Consider the following 15354-nt stretch of genomic DNA (forward strand, 5'->3'; position numbering starts at 1 on the left):
TTTGGCCACCTCTTCAGTTGGAGCAGATATGATGTAATGTGTTTGTTTGTCCAGTAGAGGGAGTAGTGACCCAGTTTTTATTTTCCAAATACACTAAGCAGTCCAGTACTAGATTTTTGTGTTTTGAAATGGAATTTTGCTGAAAGTAAATTTAATATCACGTCATCGACTCATCTCTTTCTGTCTCTACAGGAAACAGCAAGAACAGAAGACAGAGTATGCTGTTCTAAGCACTGGCTCTGAAACACACTTGCACAAGCATACACACATAATCGAACACTCACACACACACAAGCGCACACAGTGGATCAGGATGATGGCGTTTGCTCAGCAACTGTCTTGTAAAGACTAACAGAATAGCCTCCCTACCCTTTTTAGTCAGTGTGTGTGAGGTTGAATGGTGGGTGAGGGGCGGGGGGAAAGGGGGGGGGGGGGCTGACCAGTCTGGCTCTTTCCCATCTTCCCGTATCCAGAATGCAGCCAGTCCCTGTGACAGAACACAGCGATGCCCCTGCTCCATGTCTGCTTCCTCAAAACAACACATTGGAGATCAGATTGTGAGAAGGGAGCGTGTATATATGTGTGTATGTGTGTGTATTTATTGAAAAGGTCGTTGGGCTTTTTTTTTTTGCTGCTAATCAACTACTGTCTCCTTGTAACCTTCCCTATTCTCAGGCAGCCTTCTTGGTTGTGGACACATCAGTACTGCCGTCAAGGATTTCTTTTTTTTTTTTTTTTTAACTAAATAGTTATTGTAATTCTGGATATAATTATGTAAATAATGTTCATTTTGCAATGTTTATTGTTGGCCACATTTTGAATTGCATCCTTTTTTGGCATGGTTATGATGTAAAAATTGTAGTTCCTACAAACTTTGTAGAAGCTGTTAAAAAAAAAAAAAGGGAAGAAAAAAAACCTCCTCACTCCCATTCCAATCTCCAAAGCTCACTTTGACATTTCAAGTGACCCAGAGCCTGGAGAAGAGACCCTCCTCCTCCTCTCTGTCAGCGAGCCGTGGATGCAGCAAGTGTGGAGCTTGTTCAGGGAGACAAACTCATTGGTGTTTAGGAGAAAGCGCATGCTTTTCGATGCAACTGAGGCATCCGTAAGCGTCAGCCGAGTCCGGACAGTGTTGTGGATCAAGCCGTGATGTGGAGGTGGAGGACCAAGCTGTGAGAGGAGGGATCAAAACCACTGGACCAGCAGTAGTCAAGCAGGCTTTGCAGAAGTGACTGAAAAACCTCCACACCTTCCTCTTTTTTTTCTTATTTTTTCCCTCAGTGAAAAACTTTTTTTTTGCCTTGACTGAAGTTTTTTTTTCCTTTTCCTTTTAGAGCAACTTATTCTAATGCATCATCAGTGATTGTACAAAAATGAGTCATGCCAGATCTCTGTAGCATTTGAGTGTGTGTACGAGTAAGAGTGAGAGCGAGCGAGTGTGTGTGTGTGTGTGTATGTGTGAGTAAGGGATCTTGGGAGATCAGACTGTACAGAACCATGTTGCACCATGCTAGCAAGTTTTTTGAAGATGCATTAGTTTTATTAACAGTATTAAGAGAAAGTTTTCTAAGTTACATTTTGATTTGTATGTGAAACAAAAACTAGTATAACAGTGTGGCATGTTGATGTCCAACTGTCTCACGTTCATTTTTGAAATGTCTTTATTTAGAAAAAAAAGAAAAAAAATGTGTGAAAAATACAGGAACAAACACGTGGCTGCGTCGGACCAATACCTTCCCCCTCCAATATTTGTACACATGAAGAGATTTCACACAGAGGTTTTAGATTAAACAGACTATGTTATGTTCGAACTGACATCTCTGTTAATTAATATTGTAATTTTGCAGTTGATTGTGACTGGAGAAGCGTGTGTATGTGTATAGATGCATGGGACGCCTGGTGTCTTGTAAAACTTCGCCTCTGTGGAAAACTGACGCTCTCAGTTGAATGTCAGCTGAATTGACCATTTAACTCTTTCTACTGCAGATATTTATTTCTCTCGATCAGTGAAGTAAACATGGTCTGTTTCCTACGGAATCCTCTCTTCTGTCTCTTTTATTTTGGGTCTTTACTTATGAGTGTTTCTGTGTCTGTGGTGTTTTTTTTTTGTTGTTTTTTTTGAAAGCACAAATTTCAGAACGTACCATTGCACAGCATTCAATGCTTTCCTTTTATTGAAAACAGGCACAATTCTTTGACTCTTTAGAAAGCAAAAAAATATAAAATTAATATGAGAATACATTTCGTTTTCAATTCCGTAATGAAAAAATAACAAAGCTATTACAATGCTTTTCTTTCCAATATTGTGATGGAATTCGTCTATTACAAAACATTTTTTGTTTGAATTTTTTTTAAAGCAGGAAAAAAATAATACATATACACATTCTTACACAGAAAAAAAGGCACAGCCGGTAGTTTAAAGCACAGTGCATACAATACAATAATATACAATATCAGACAAAATTAAACAGAAAACCTGATTCACAGCCTCGGAAGGAGATTACAACACAAAAACAAACACTTGAAACTAATACGGGTTGTGATGAGTATGCTGTCCAATGTTGATTTGCAGTGGGAGTGGATATTAAAATTGAACTGAGAGAGATGAACGTGGAGATGCCAGAAGTTACTGTCGGATGATTTGTACATCTGAAACCCGGTAATTCCACAGCCAGCGAGAACTGGGAATGCGACTGACTTTGCTTTCTGGGTAAAGAAAGATGATTGCATGTCTCTTCCTGTAATTCAGAAAGATCTCTGCGCTCATGTACAGTAAATGTACAGGATTGGGTAGATAGTGCTCTCCTCCAAGTGCTTGCAGCTGCCCTGTGTCATCGCATTAGCTGCATTTCCAAAGAATACGATGTAGGAGGCATGTGTTAGACTTTGCTCTATCACCCAGCAGAACTAGCTTGTGGGTGTTAATCTGCAATGACTACAACTGGGACCAAAATATCTTAGCCTCTACTAGGAGTGTGTGATCTGGAATTCAAGGGTAACTTTGGTCCTCGACAAACGTGTGATGAACTACATGGAGGACTCCATACGGATAGAAGGTTGTATGGATTTCTATGGTCCAGCAGTGCTGTTGTGCGTCTCGTGTGAAAAAAGGACTTTTTTTTTATTTTTTATGCAGCGTTTTACATGATACATTCTAAGGCTGAGTTTTTCAAACAGCTCACTGGTGCCATTTTGCTTTCTTTGGCACATTTATACTTACCGCATGAGCTCATTCGTGTACAGCCTGAGTTTCGGTCTAAGAAATGTTTTAAAAAATGAAATCTGTTTTTCGTAAAATGTTGGATGTGGTTATTTTTGTGGTAACTTTAACCACAAGGTGGTGTAGTGCAACCTTGATTGTTTTTAGCAAGTATTAATGAGTATTTATATAGTATTTTCTTTTCTTTCTTTTTTTTAAGACAAGGGATTGAAATCAGGATTTTGGTGTACTAGATGAGAGGAGAAGTGAGGAAGAGGAAGTTGAAGTGTCCAGGTTGGGGAGAGGCACAGGGAGAGGTCCGTTCAGCAGAGTAGGGAACTGTGGAGAGAAAGGAACGATTACATCATCGGCTCAGCGACGTACAAGAGAAACTCGTCTGGACGCCTACAGTGATGTCTAATACTGATAAATAAAATACATGAGCAAAGCAGGTAGGCGGGAGGGTGTCATATTGGCATTTGTTAATACAGTAGGTCCAGGGCTAAAAAAAGGATTGTTTATTTGTTTCTTTAACCTTACTGTTACTATGCAAACAAGACTCGATGCCTGCTCTGAATGTGAAGCTTTCTCTTTCTCACTCACTCGTGCACGAACACACACACAAACATGTTCATAGGCAGCCTCTCATGACCACTAATGCATCATAGTAATGCTAGGAGAGGAACTTCCTGTTATGAGAGAGCTGAGCATACACACACAGTCAGTCTTTTTCAGTTATCACCCCCTCCCTACTTTAACAGGAAGCTGACCCCCCCTGTATCCAGAGTGGAGAGGAAACATCTGTAGCTTATTTCCAAAACGCATACGCACGCTTGAAGATACACGAGTAAATCCTTTTGCCAGAGTGACCTTAGATAAGGAAATACTGTGGAAGAATCACTAGGAATAAAAGAAGACTCAAGAGCGACAATGAAAAAAAGAAAGAACGAGAAAAACTAAAACAATAGTACAACCAGACAGAAAGCTCCTTCTGCCACTGCCTGGGGAAGTGGGAGTGTGAACACGACTGTGTGCGTGCGTGTGGTATAATGTGCCGGAAGTGCATATTTTTAACTGTGACAAGCATTGTCAAGAAGGTTGCCTCGGTTACCTGATCTGCTTCCTGTTGTGCTGTTTGCAGCAAAGCCACACCCTACCCCTTACAAAGCAACCCGTCCATAAACGCGTTCACACACACACACACACACACACTGTGCAGACAGTCTCCCTTGAGCCAGAACAGGAAGTATCCACAGGATTTCCCCTCTCCCTCACATGAGCAGTGAAACATAACACCAAACACACTCCCTGTGCTAAAATACATGCTACGCACCAAGCGCACGGATCCTAAATGCTCAAATACACACTCATCACAGAGCACTTTCAGCCCAGTGCTCTAATAGGGGACACAAATAATTGTTTGGTGTTCACCTGATTTTAAACACAGAGCCACTCAACACACACACAGTATACACACACACAGTATACACAATGTCTTAAATGGTTCTTCAAACGTCTTTATGAATGTTTGTGATGCTTAGGTCAGTTATGAAAGTGACGTGTGTGTGTTTGTGTGTGTGGTTTTACCTGGAAGAGGGATCCGTGTCCCTGTAGTCTTGCTGGGCTGAGAGGAGCGACAGGACTCAGACTGCTCCAGAAATGAATGGAGGAGAGGAGAGGGCTTGGAGCCAGCAGCAAACCCGAGGGAGTCTACGGGCAAGAAGTAGAAACACACACACACACACACACACAGAAACAGACACACAGGGTCAGTAAGGGAAGATTCAACTTCTGATTAGACGTATGCAGAATGTCACACCGTTGGCTCAGAGTGTGTGGGTGTGCGTATGGTTCTTGTTTTTTTTGGTGAGAGGGGAAGTGAAGCTTAGGATCAAAGTCCACGTCTCATGCTTTCTCTACAAGCTACAGCAAAGTGCTGATTACGACACTATAGCTATGAATAAAGAGTCAAATATATATCTGACAAGTGATGTATCCAGTTTATATCACGTTCCTTGGGTTAGGGTTAGTTTTTTTGACGATACAGTGCATGTCCGAGTAGAAATGTCGAAATTTAATGCAATGATACAGCACATGCAAAAATGATATGTCTACTGTGGTAGGAGTAGGTGACGTGTGTCCACTTTTAGCCTCCATGGTACTGATGGTAGTTGTCCTGACTTGCAAAAATAAATAGATTACAGGGTAAAATGGTGTTTTGATGTAATTTTGAGGACAACTTCAAATTAATTAGGCTAAAATATGATTACAGACATTACTGTACATGGGTGCATTGATATTCTAAGCACAGGCTTACTTAAGCGCTTAAGTCTTGTCTCTGGAATGTGAACTTTCATTTCATATCTAGCAACTTATTTTTATTTATTTCTCCATAATTCGTGAATAAATCACACTAACACTCCTCGAGATGAATAATAAGTTCAAAAGTTGAAGGGGATAAGATATCCTCATTATACTATTACACGAAATAGGGTTGTCCCTTTCCTAACGAGAGAGAGACGAGTGTATCTTCAGAGGTCAGAGCCCTTGGATTACCAGTTTCCGGCCATTGAGAGACATATGAAATCAATTTCAACACTCTCTCTCTCTCTCTCTCTCTCTGTCCTGTGTCGCTGCACTGTAGAGGGCAGGATTACAGGCATATGGCTTCACTTATAGGTCTCACTGCTCCCTTCCTCCCTCTCTCCCTCTCTCTCCTCTTTTCTCTCTTCCTGTCGCACTCTCTCTTTCTGTTAAATCTCTGCCTCCTACTACTTACATATTATGACTTAAATAGCTAGACTTGTGGTATAAGGGGAAGAAAACCACACAGGGGAACACTCTATGGGTGTGAGGAGGTCGTGTGCGTGAGGGTGTGTTGTGTGTGTGTGTGTGTGTGTGTGTGTGTTACCTGTGCAGTAAAGAAGGCTGGTGTGAGGGACCCTGAGGGCAATGCAGGGCTGTTAAGGGCGATGGAGCCCAGGTCACTTCCTGAAAGCAGTATGGAAGGAGCTGAGATTTCCAGACCTTTGGGTTTCCGAGCTTTAGGAGGAAGTCCATTGGTGCTACTCCTCCTCTCGTGGGGCGAGATTTGCACCTGGGCTCGCTCCCTGTGGCCGGAGGATAAATTGAGAGGCTGAGCGTTCTGCTCCGATTCGTCCATCCGAGCCTCTGGGCTCAGCCTCCGCAAGAAGGACGGGCTATGAGACGGGGACGACGAACAAGAGGAATCGGGGGAGGCTTTTGAGCTGAAGAAAACCTCTGATGAGGTAGGGGCAGGAGAGGAAGGGAGGGTCACTGCTTTCTCTGACCGGTTGGTGACAAACCTAATCACGGTCGGTCCCTCTTCCCCTCGTTCCGCCCCTCTCCGTTTCTCCACTTTGACTGGATGCAGCAGTGGCGGCGGGCCTTGAAGGGAGCTAACGGTAAAAGAAGAGTACAGGCCAGAGTTAAGATATTCGTTCCTGCCGGCGGGGTTTCTCAGCGATGAAAGGGAGAGTTTTGGAGAGTCTTCCCCCTCCCCTCCATCAGACTCGGCCTCTTGTAACATAACGCTGCCTCCTTCTCGGCCAAGCTCCACTGCCTGAGGATCCATTTTCAGGATGTCAGGAAACGAGACGAACTTGTACACAAACTTCTGACCAATCACCTTCTTTATAATATTCTGCAACAGAAAAGTAAAACAACAGTAAATAATCGACTGGATGGGTTAAACAATTCATCGAATATATCAAATTACACAATTCCTCATGTTAAATGCCTTTATTTATATCTTAAATATTCTGCCATGAATAAATACAAGCTTATTGTTTACAGTACAATATAAACGTCAAGGCTGTTTTCTGATCATTTAAAATGCTAACATTTAAAAACCACATTATAACTTTTTTATAACATTGAGCATGTATTTTCAGAGCTTGCACATTTGATGGTTATATTACTGATTTATACATCCTTAGTAACTGCTTCACTCTGGGCAGGGTCATGGTGGCTCTGAACCCTGTGTGTGAGGTGGCAGTACACATCGCAAAGCATCACACACACACACACACACACATGTTGACACCTAAGGAGACTTCAGTCACAAGTTGACATTTTTTGGGAGTTGGTTGGAACTTGGATTAAACCCACAGAGACGATGTTTTAAACCTGAGAGTAACCTGAGCTCAGGATCAAACTGGTGAGTGCAGCTGAGAAGGGGCAACACTACACACTGCACTGTGGTGCTGCCCTGCATCTTTACTGTATTTGATCATTTTGAAGATCAATATTCGATTCGACTCGTTGTGCTTAAAGTATACCTCAATACCCAAGAATTACAGACTTATATTTTACAGGGTAAAGTGCAGCTTTTCCCCTACTTTATTTAAAACGAACCGGATTAAAAGAAGTCCTGTGTGTGTGTTACCTTGTCATAGTAGTAGCGCAGAGCCCGGCTCAGTTTATCATAATTCATATTAGTTTTGTTCTTCCTCAGACCCCAGAGTTTGGCCACCTCCTCAGACTTGAGCAGCTTGAACTCGCCATCGTTGGACGTCCAGCAGATCAGGTGTTTATGGCTCTGGTCCAGCAGCAACTGCAACAGGAACTGCCACAACGTGATGGCACTCTCCATGTCTGCTACACACACACACACACGCGTCAGAAACGGAAAATCATCATGACTGCGTCATCGACTTCTGCATTTCCAAATGGACTAAATAGATTCGGTAATAGGCTGTGATTTAAATGACAAAGCTTCAGCAGTGTACATTTTGATTATCTACACAAGTAGGTAAATGACCATTTCCAGTCAGCACACACCCATTATGTCATTTTGCTCTTGAACTTCCTTCTAGTAGAATTTATCAGAAGTGAACTACACTGTGTGTGTGATTGCTGGGTAAACACGGGCATCATGAGGTTTAGAAACCTGCTGAGCTTATTGCGTTTAACGCCTCTAGTGACTGCCTGTATGTGTGTGTGTGTTTTCCTTACATATTTACTATTAGAAATCTTTGTTTGCTCTGTCACACAGTTTTGTTACACCTTTGCCATCTTTCAGGAATAACCAGACGTTAGCACAAAGGTGCTGCTCAGTCAAAGGACCCTAAACAGTGTGGCTTTAACAGAGACTTCAACGCCAAATGCCATAGAAGTATAGATCTGTTTTCTAATATCAACAGATTTTCACGTCAGATTTGGTTATGATTGAGCTTTGCCTTTTTTATCCTCATTGACAACATTTTGTGCTTAGAAATTGTCTGACTAGTACATCAATCAATCAGTCTGACTGAAACTATTGTATTTCTACAAATTTCATTACATGCATTTAAAACAACTAAGGAGGAAAAAAAAAGCCTTCCCTAGTTTTCTGAACAAAATCACCAGGCTTTTCCCTCCTTCTAACTCAGCAAGCATTTCCTGTTCTGTTGCATATTAACAAACCGTCCAATAAACAACAACAGCCGAGCAAAAAGAAAGCTGTACTGATCTGGGGGCCGCTCTGCCCCGCTTTAATTGAGTGTGTGTCCGCTGGACCACTGATCTAAGAAGAAATTTGTCTGAAGGATTCTCTATGGAAAAAAAAAGAGCACCACATAAAGGCCAAACGTGGACAGTCAGGAAAGAAGGCCAAGATAAACACATTGTTTTGTGGCAAAGGGTGTGGTTTTGACAGGAAACTTAAAAACGGAGAGGGTGAACAGGAAAAGTTGTAGGAGATACCAGAAGAGGAAGGCGAGAAATGAAAAAAAAAGTGGTAGAACAAGTATTAAAGAGATAACGTGTAATAAACAATAGGCTGAGTAGGGTGTAAAAAGATATCTCTATTACATTAATTATTTACATGTCCCAAAAGCAACTGGAACAAAACCAGCAGAAAAGCATTAAGTCGAAAATCCGATACACACATTTACACGCGCTGAAATGACTAGAAGGCAGGACAACACGGAGATAAGCCCGGTGAAACACTTCATCTTTTCTGAATAATTTAGCAATCCTGAGACTACACACGGCACTGCTTTTCTTGCAGAGTCCGAGACAGGACAGAGACTGTAATCACGCTCCACAGGATGTCTAGGGCTTCAAAACAACTCCAAATCCAAACCAGATCACGGCTCCCTGAGCGCCTCATTGCCTCACACACCTTATTATATAGAAAATACAGCATGTTTTCAGTGTCAACGAGGCATCAATAACATTACAACTGACCCACTGACTCCATATCAGACACTTTTGGTTGAGGATCCATAGACAGTGTTGGCCAGACGTGCAGTGTGCGTGTGTGTCTGTGTGTGTGTGTGTGTGAGCGAGACATATTCAGTGGCAGGAGAGGCTCAGTGCTTCACTCTGATTTAGTGTCCCACCGGAGAGAGAACATTAGCTGCTTTGTTCAGGCTGCTCACTAACTCAGGGCACACAGGCTGACATGGACTACACCATCAGAAAGGAGAGGGTGAAGTAGATCTAATCCTGCTGTATTTCTTAGATAATGCTCCAGGCCTTAAATGAGCACTCTGTCACTTTTACACTCCTCGGCTGTCTGAGACAAAATGCAATTCCAGAGAATACACTGACACGCTTGTTTATAAAGCTGCACATTTAAAGGATTAAAAAAATCGAAATCGCAATATGGACCTGTGCAAAAGGTGACATTTTTTATAGGTTATATATGCATTGCCTGGAATTTATGTAGAATCTGTCAATAATTTAATCATCTGTTTATTTTTTATGCTTTTGAGGTGATGAATAAATACTGGCAAACATTCTCTTTATTAAATCATTTGTGCCATCGGTCTGTCTGCCACTATAAATATGATATACAAACTAGAGATTTGTACTGCAACATTGACAAAATTATATATTCAATATATTTTTTAGATCCAGAGCATGATGGATGTCCTGTAGTAGTAGCACTCTGAAAGTTAGCAACTGACTTCCTTGATTTAGCTCATGACTGTTTACGCTTTTCAGATGCTCTTTGAAACTGTTCCTTAACTAAATAAGCTATGTCCACCCTCCAAGGACGTCTACAACAAGAATTCATTATAGGTCTATTAACACATTTTTACATTACATACTACAGCGGAAAGACAGTGGAAAGCCTCTGAGAGTGTAACGGACAAAAAGGTGGAGCTTCTTATTCAGAGTGGGACCTACCTTGTGATTGACAGCTCTAAGGGGAAATACTAGATTAGAAACACTATTCAATGCATAGAGCCATGTCCATGTAGAACAATTATACGCCTGAGATCTTTGTGTAAACAGAGTACAGTAAACCTAGAATTATTTTACACTATGCCTAGCTCTTTACGATAAGTGATCCCAGACATACAGTAATTATATCATTTCAAATTCAATGCAAATTATTGTTTTCTTCATTTAAGACTTCTGTTCGCATTTTTCCAGACCATAAATTACCTCCACCCCTCATGCCTCTGTTCAGAGCTGTGTTTCCATCTAAAATGTCACCCATGAGACCCTTAGATTTCAACAGTGTGATGGGGTTAATTATAAGAAAAAGAAATACTTGGTTGCAATTAAGCTCACTAGCAAGAGATGGCTTTAATAATTTCAAACTTCTCTCTTTGCTTTGTTAGTCTTCTACTTGTCCCACCATGCAGTGCTACATTTTAGGAGATTGCTGGCTCAGACAGGCCATCGTAAACTCCAACCCACCCTGTCTGACTGAGTTACAAGCACCAGAGGGCATGATGTAACTCTAGTTCAATCTACTGTCCTAAGACTGCAACTGCCACACACGTGCATGAATGACGAGGCACACTGCAATGAGTAGAGAGAAGAGACTAATTATATGACAGGAAGGCAGAGAGAAGGCAAAAAAAAAAAGAGAGAGAAAGTGAGCTGGGCATGAAAACAGCCCGCCTGACTCACTATCTCTGACAGTTTTATTGGCGAAGGGGGACTCTCTGATTGGCTTATTTTGGGAAAGTCTTGTTTCTGACATGTTTCTGTCTAACCCACATCAGCTAACATTCCCACTGTCTCACCTCTTGCACACATTTCTTCAAACTTCTCCCAAGAAATTGAGCAGCAGGGAGGGATTTACAGGGATTCAGATATTAGGTGGACTGCTGTTGCAAGCTGAAGCTTCCACATGTTGATTGGTTTGGATGCTCTCCTGTATTACTGCTATGTTAAAGGTTTTTATTAAATTCTAAACTTAGGGACCACAGAGAAAGTGAGTAATTGTGACACACACATACACCGATGTAGTCCAGGATGCTTGCACTGTGACAGAGGAGAATGTGGTTATGAAGGGTTTATACTCTGCCAAGACATACTGGAGTTATTTGCCAGGGTAGTCTGAGACACACATATACAAACACATTCCCATCTGATCTATCGTACATTTGCATACAATTAACGTTTCTCCTTTTCCATCTGCTGGTGTCTGTAGTCCCTTGGGATGCAAAAGCTTTAATCCAAATTAGACAGTTTTCTCTCCCACACCCAGGTGCCCTGTTTTCAACCTCAAATGAAGCAAAATAAAATCTTTTCCTGCTCTAGCATCCTCCGAGTCGAGCATTTGCGTTGAGCAACCGTAAAACTGTCCGAATCAGGACTTCCTCCAATTCTCCTTTGAAAGGCGTCTTCCTGTTGAATGCCGCTCCCAAACTGAAAGGTAGGAATTCCTGCTGCAGGGAGCCAGCCGGAAACATTGGGGACAGTGGGACTGCACAGACATATGGCACAAATGGAAGATTTCCTCTTCCCTCCTGGCCAGCAACTAAACCTATTGTGGGGCCAAGCAAATGACTCATCTACACATGCAGGTTCACAACAAACACTACAAAGAAATTACTAATGTACCATTACTCATTAAAATTTTCACTTGACAAGTGAGGCATAATGACATGTAAAGTAAACAGATCAAATTGGCTTCGCTGTGTGGTAGGTAGAACCATGCAGAAATTATGCTTTTTTTATGCAATGCTGGGACACCAGAGCTTGCAAGGAGGTGAGATGTTGTCTAGTAGTGATCAAGTTCAAGTGCTTCCCCCACTCCCTTTTAGCAGAGTCCAAGTAGTAAATAGGGAATGCTGGTTACGTAGGAAAACACAACTAAAAAACAAAACCACTTGACACTATGGCAGGCAGATTCACGACATTTCCACAAGGTAAACCTGGGATGAGTGTACACACTGGGTGGTGCACTACAGGATGTGGACAGTGCATGCTCAAGTGGAATAAACCCCCAAGTGAATGAAAAAAAAACCCAAAACTTATATTTTAATACGTACTAAACTTATATACATACCCATATATATTTCATATGCATAGAGAGATGTAAACTCTACAAGCCCCTAGTGATTGCATTTAATAGCTGTGTGCACAACAGTTCATAGGAGCCAAACTACAGTATATGGCTGTCCCTCAGCCACAGCTCGAACGGAAACCCGTAATGAGATTAGTTGCTGTGTGCAGACATGACTGAGCCATGACTAAACGCGCGCCTCTTCCTGCTCACAGTGGAAAAATTCAGCAGGCTGCTCCAAGAGAGAAAGAAAAAGAGAAAGAGAGAGAGAAAGAGAAAAAGAGAGAGATTCAGACCACTCTTTAAGAACACTTATCCCAGAGATTCATGAACATCAGTGCAGTCCAGAACACCTACTGTACTCTACTCCACCCCGACCCAGGTGTGTGTGTGTGTGCAGGGAACCATCTCACACCTGATAGAACCTGAAACCATGCAGTGCCTTGGATGGGCACTGTGTCTGACTGACCAGAGGGACGTGTGTGCACGAAGACTGACCCAGACAGTCAGATGGAGCGGGGAGAAGGCAGATCGGCCCTACTGCGCACTGAAGTTTCTTTGTTGGTCCCGGTGACTCATTTTCAAGACGCTGTGCGGCTGCCAGTTTCTATCCGGAAGCGCATGGCAATTAGTCTGCCGCTGCTGCTGCTGTTTCCAGACAAACCAGAAACTCCGCTCGTGCTTTTAAAGAGCCAGTCGTACATTTTCTCTCTCTTTCTCTCTCTCTCTCTCTCTCTCTCTCCTCCCCTAACTTAAAGACTCGCAAATAAACAGCAACAACAAAACAAAAACAAAACAACAAACACTGAAAGTCGGGAATGAGGCGCGTGCGTTCAATGTTTCCACGCGTAAAAAGGTCTGACACTGAGCGCTCACTGTCAACTTACAACACACACACACACACACACACACACACACACACGTCATTTAGCCAGCAAACTTACACACACCGCTACATAATTAATACACACACACACACACACACACCAAAACACAAGACACACAACTCAGAGAACAGAACGGAACATTTCATGCAGTTATCTAGAAAGGAAACATTTTCTGTCTGAGTTTTTTTTTTTCATACATTTTCTCACTCTTTCGTATGCTATATAAACATATAATAGATGTATATCTGCTATGTAATTAGAGTTATCAATGTGAGAATGTGTGTGACATACCCGGCTGAGTTTTTTTTGTCCGTCCTTTTAATGTGTTAAAAAGAATTCCGTAAAATGCCCTGTTTTTCCATGCTGTCGGTCGTCTCGGCAGCACAGTCCGACTGTAATGGGATCCTGAGTGTTTCTCTCTCTCTCTCTTTCTCTCTCTCTCTCTCTCTCTCTGAGCAGGAAGTTGGGGCAGGCAGACAGAGAGCCGGCTCACTTCCTCTCCCGCTCTGTTCCCCAGGCACTCGGCCGTCTGTGTAAACACGCTTTTCCTCCTCTCTCTCCTCGCGCCCGGCCCACCGAGGGCCAACACACACACACACACACACACTCACATGCACACGCACGCACACACACACACACACACACAGCAATATTGTAACCCGAATCTGTGGCCGTAGCCGCTGCTCCGACTGACGTCACCACCTTCCTGCCAGGACTGCTGGGAGGAGCGCGTGTTCCTTCCTTCGTGTATGCGTACGTGTGTGTGTGTGTGTGTGTGTGTGTGTGTGTTCTTTATCTGTCTTTGAAAATGTCACATCGAAACATTTTTCATTAAATTAATTTATAGCATAACAATAACTGTATAGCATTTTCATCATTATTTTTATTTTAGTTTAATCTATAAAATTCAATTCGATTCATTTAATATATAAGTGGATTGATCATAAGGCATACAAATACATATGTGTCTATTCATTCCATGTTGCATACATGTGATTGCACAGAAGATTTGTCTTTACCACAAAAGTGTGACTTCAAACCTAAATTTAAACCATGAAAAAAAGTATCTGTGTGTGTGTGTGTGTGTGTGTGTGTGTGTGTGTGTGTGTGTGTTGTACAGTTTGCTGCTTGTCAGCCAGAGAAATGAACGATCCACGGGGGAGTGGGACAATCTCCTGATTTCCTGGAGGGATATCCTCTAAGTGACGGGAAGCTATATCCCAAAACACACACACACACACACACACACTGCCAGCTCCATGCCTCTCTCCTTTTTTACCACTGCCTCTGCCTCTGTGTGTTCCTTAGTTAGTCCCTGTCTGCTCCAGTCTCCTCAGAGAGGCGGTAAGAGAGCGCACTGGACGGTAATGAGTGTCTCCGCCCATGAGGACGTGTTTGTGGGGAAATGTGGAGGACACATGCAAGCAATTAAACCCGACCAATTATGAGCTCACGTTTATTTCCATTCGAAGTGCGACATCTAGAGGAGGATCGAGGCAACACACTGTACTGTATATACTGTACAAACCGAAATATTACCACTGCGAGGAGACTGTGAGGACCCAGACTCCACACTGTGTTTGTCTCTTTCTCTTTCACTCAGTGTTTTGCTTTTTGAGACACACCGCTTTTCTTCATATTTTGCATTCAAAGGATGAGATTTTTATGTATTATTTAAATGTAGTCCTGAGGAATACTTCTCCAGGCTTATCGAAGGACCATTTTGTCTAGTTTTTGCTCTCTCGGTTTCAGTCCTGTCCCTGTACCTGAGCAGTTTCAGACAAATGTGTTTTGTTTCTTAAGCCACACAGTGACCTATGAATCATTCAAAGGCTAAAAAAAAAATAAATAAAATTTAAAGCATCATCCAGTGATAAACAGGTGCAGATGCTGACAGATCAGGCCAGTGATTAGTATACTGGTGATGCTGAAGGCTGAGTGGTTGGGACAGATGAGAGGGGAAATGAAGTTGCTGCTGAGGTTGGTACATAAACAACCATTTTTTTTAT

The 15354-nt window shown here is 42.3% G+C and overlaps 2 protein-coding genes across 4 annotated transcripts in view; one reads left to right on the forward strand and one right to left on the reverse strand.

Annotated features, from left to right (window-relative positions):
- The window catches only part of cdk17 (cyclin-dependent kinase 17), a 49195-nt gene extending 47153 nt beyond the window's left edge, over positions 1-2042 (forward strand). For both annotated transcript variants that reach the window (XM_053508238.1, XM_053508239.1), the window contains one exon: positions 193-2042. In XM_053508238.1, coding sequence (XP_053364213.1) covers positions 193-230 — 38 coding nt within the window. In that variant the 3' untranslated portion in view covers positions 231-2042. The remainder of the gene's footprint in view (positions 1-192) is intronic.
- A 109-nt stretch (positions 2043-2151) lies between these two features.
- Positions 2152-13962, reverse strand: elk3 (ETS transcription factor ELK3). 2 transcript variants are annotated; one of them, XM_053508241.1, is made up of 5 exons: positions 13637-13962; positions 7608-7816; positions 6111-6863; positions 4787-4909; positions 2152-3538 (listed from the first exon to the last, which is right to left on the reverse strand). In XM_053508241.1, exons 2-5 carry the CDS (start codon positions 7812-7814, stop codon positions 3434-3436), a joined length of 1188 nt encoding a protein of 395 aa, XP_053364216.1. In that variant the 5' UTR covers positions 7815-7816; positions 13637-13962; the 3' UTR covers positions 2152-3433. The 2 variants fall into 2 exon arrangements, with proteins under 2 accessions (XP_053364216.1, XP_053364215.1); XM_053508240.1 differs by having other exon boundaries at positions 7608-7819; positions 13637-13961.
- Between the last annotated feature and the right edge of the window lie 1392 nt (positions 13963-15354).

The sequence above is a fragment of the Clarias gariepinus genome, chromosome 12 (assembly GCF_024256425.1).
Source record: "Clarias gariepinus isolate MV-2021 ecotype Netherlands chromosome 12, CGAR_prim_01v2, whole genome shotgun sequence".
In the NCBI taxonomy this organism is placed as follows: Eukaryota; Metazoa; Chordata; class Actinopteri; order Siluriformes; family Clariidae; genus Clarias; species Clarias gariepinus.

What these genes read in the sequence shown, in the direction of transcription:
- elk3 (XM_053508241.1), bottom strand. Translation starts at nt 7,814, where the DNA reads ATGGAGAGTGCCATCACGTTGTGGCAGTTCCTGTTGCAGTTGCTGCTG. An exon ending in CAGCCTTCTTTACTGCACAG is followed by an intron (nt 4,910 to 6,110) that starts GTAACACACACA and finishes TCTTGCCCGTAG; the next exon opens with ACTCCCTCGGGTTTGCTGCT. An exon ending in GACACGGATCCCTCTTCCAG is followed by an intron (nt 3,539 to 4,786) that starts GTAAAACCACAC and finishes TTCTCTCCACAG; the next exon opens with TTCCCTACTCTGCTGAACGG.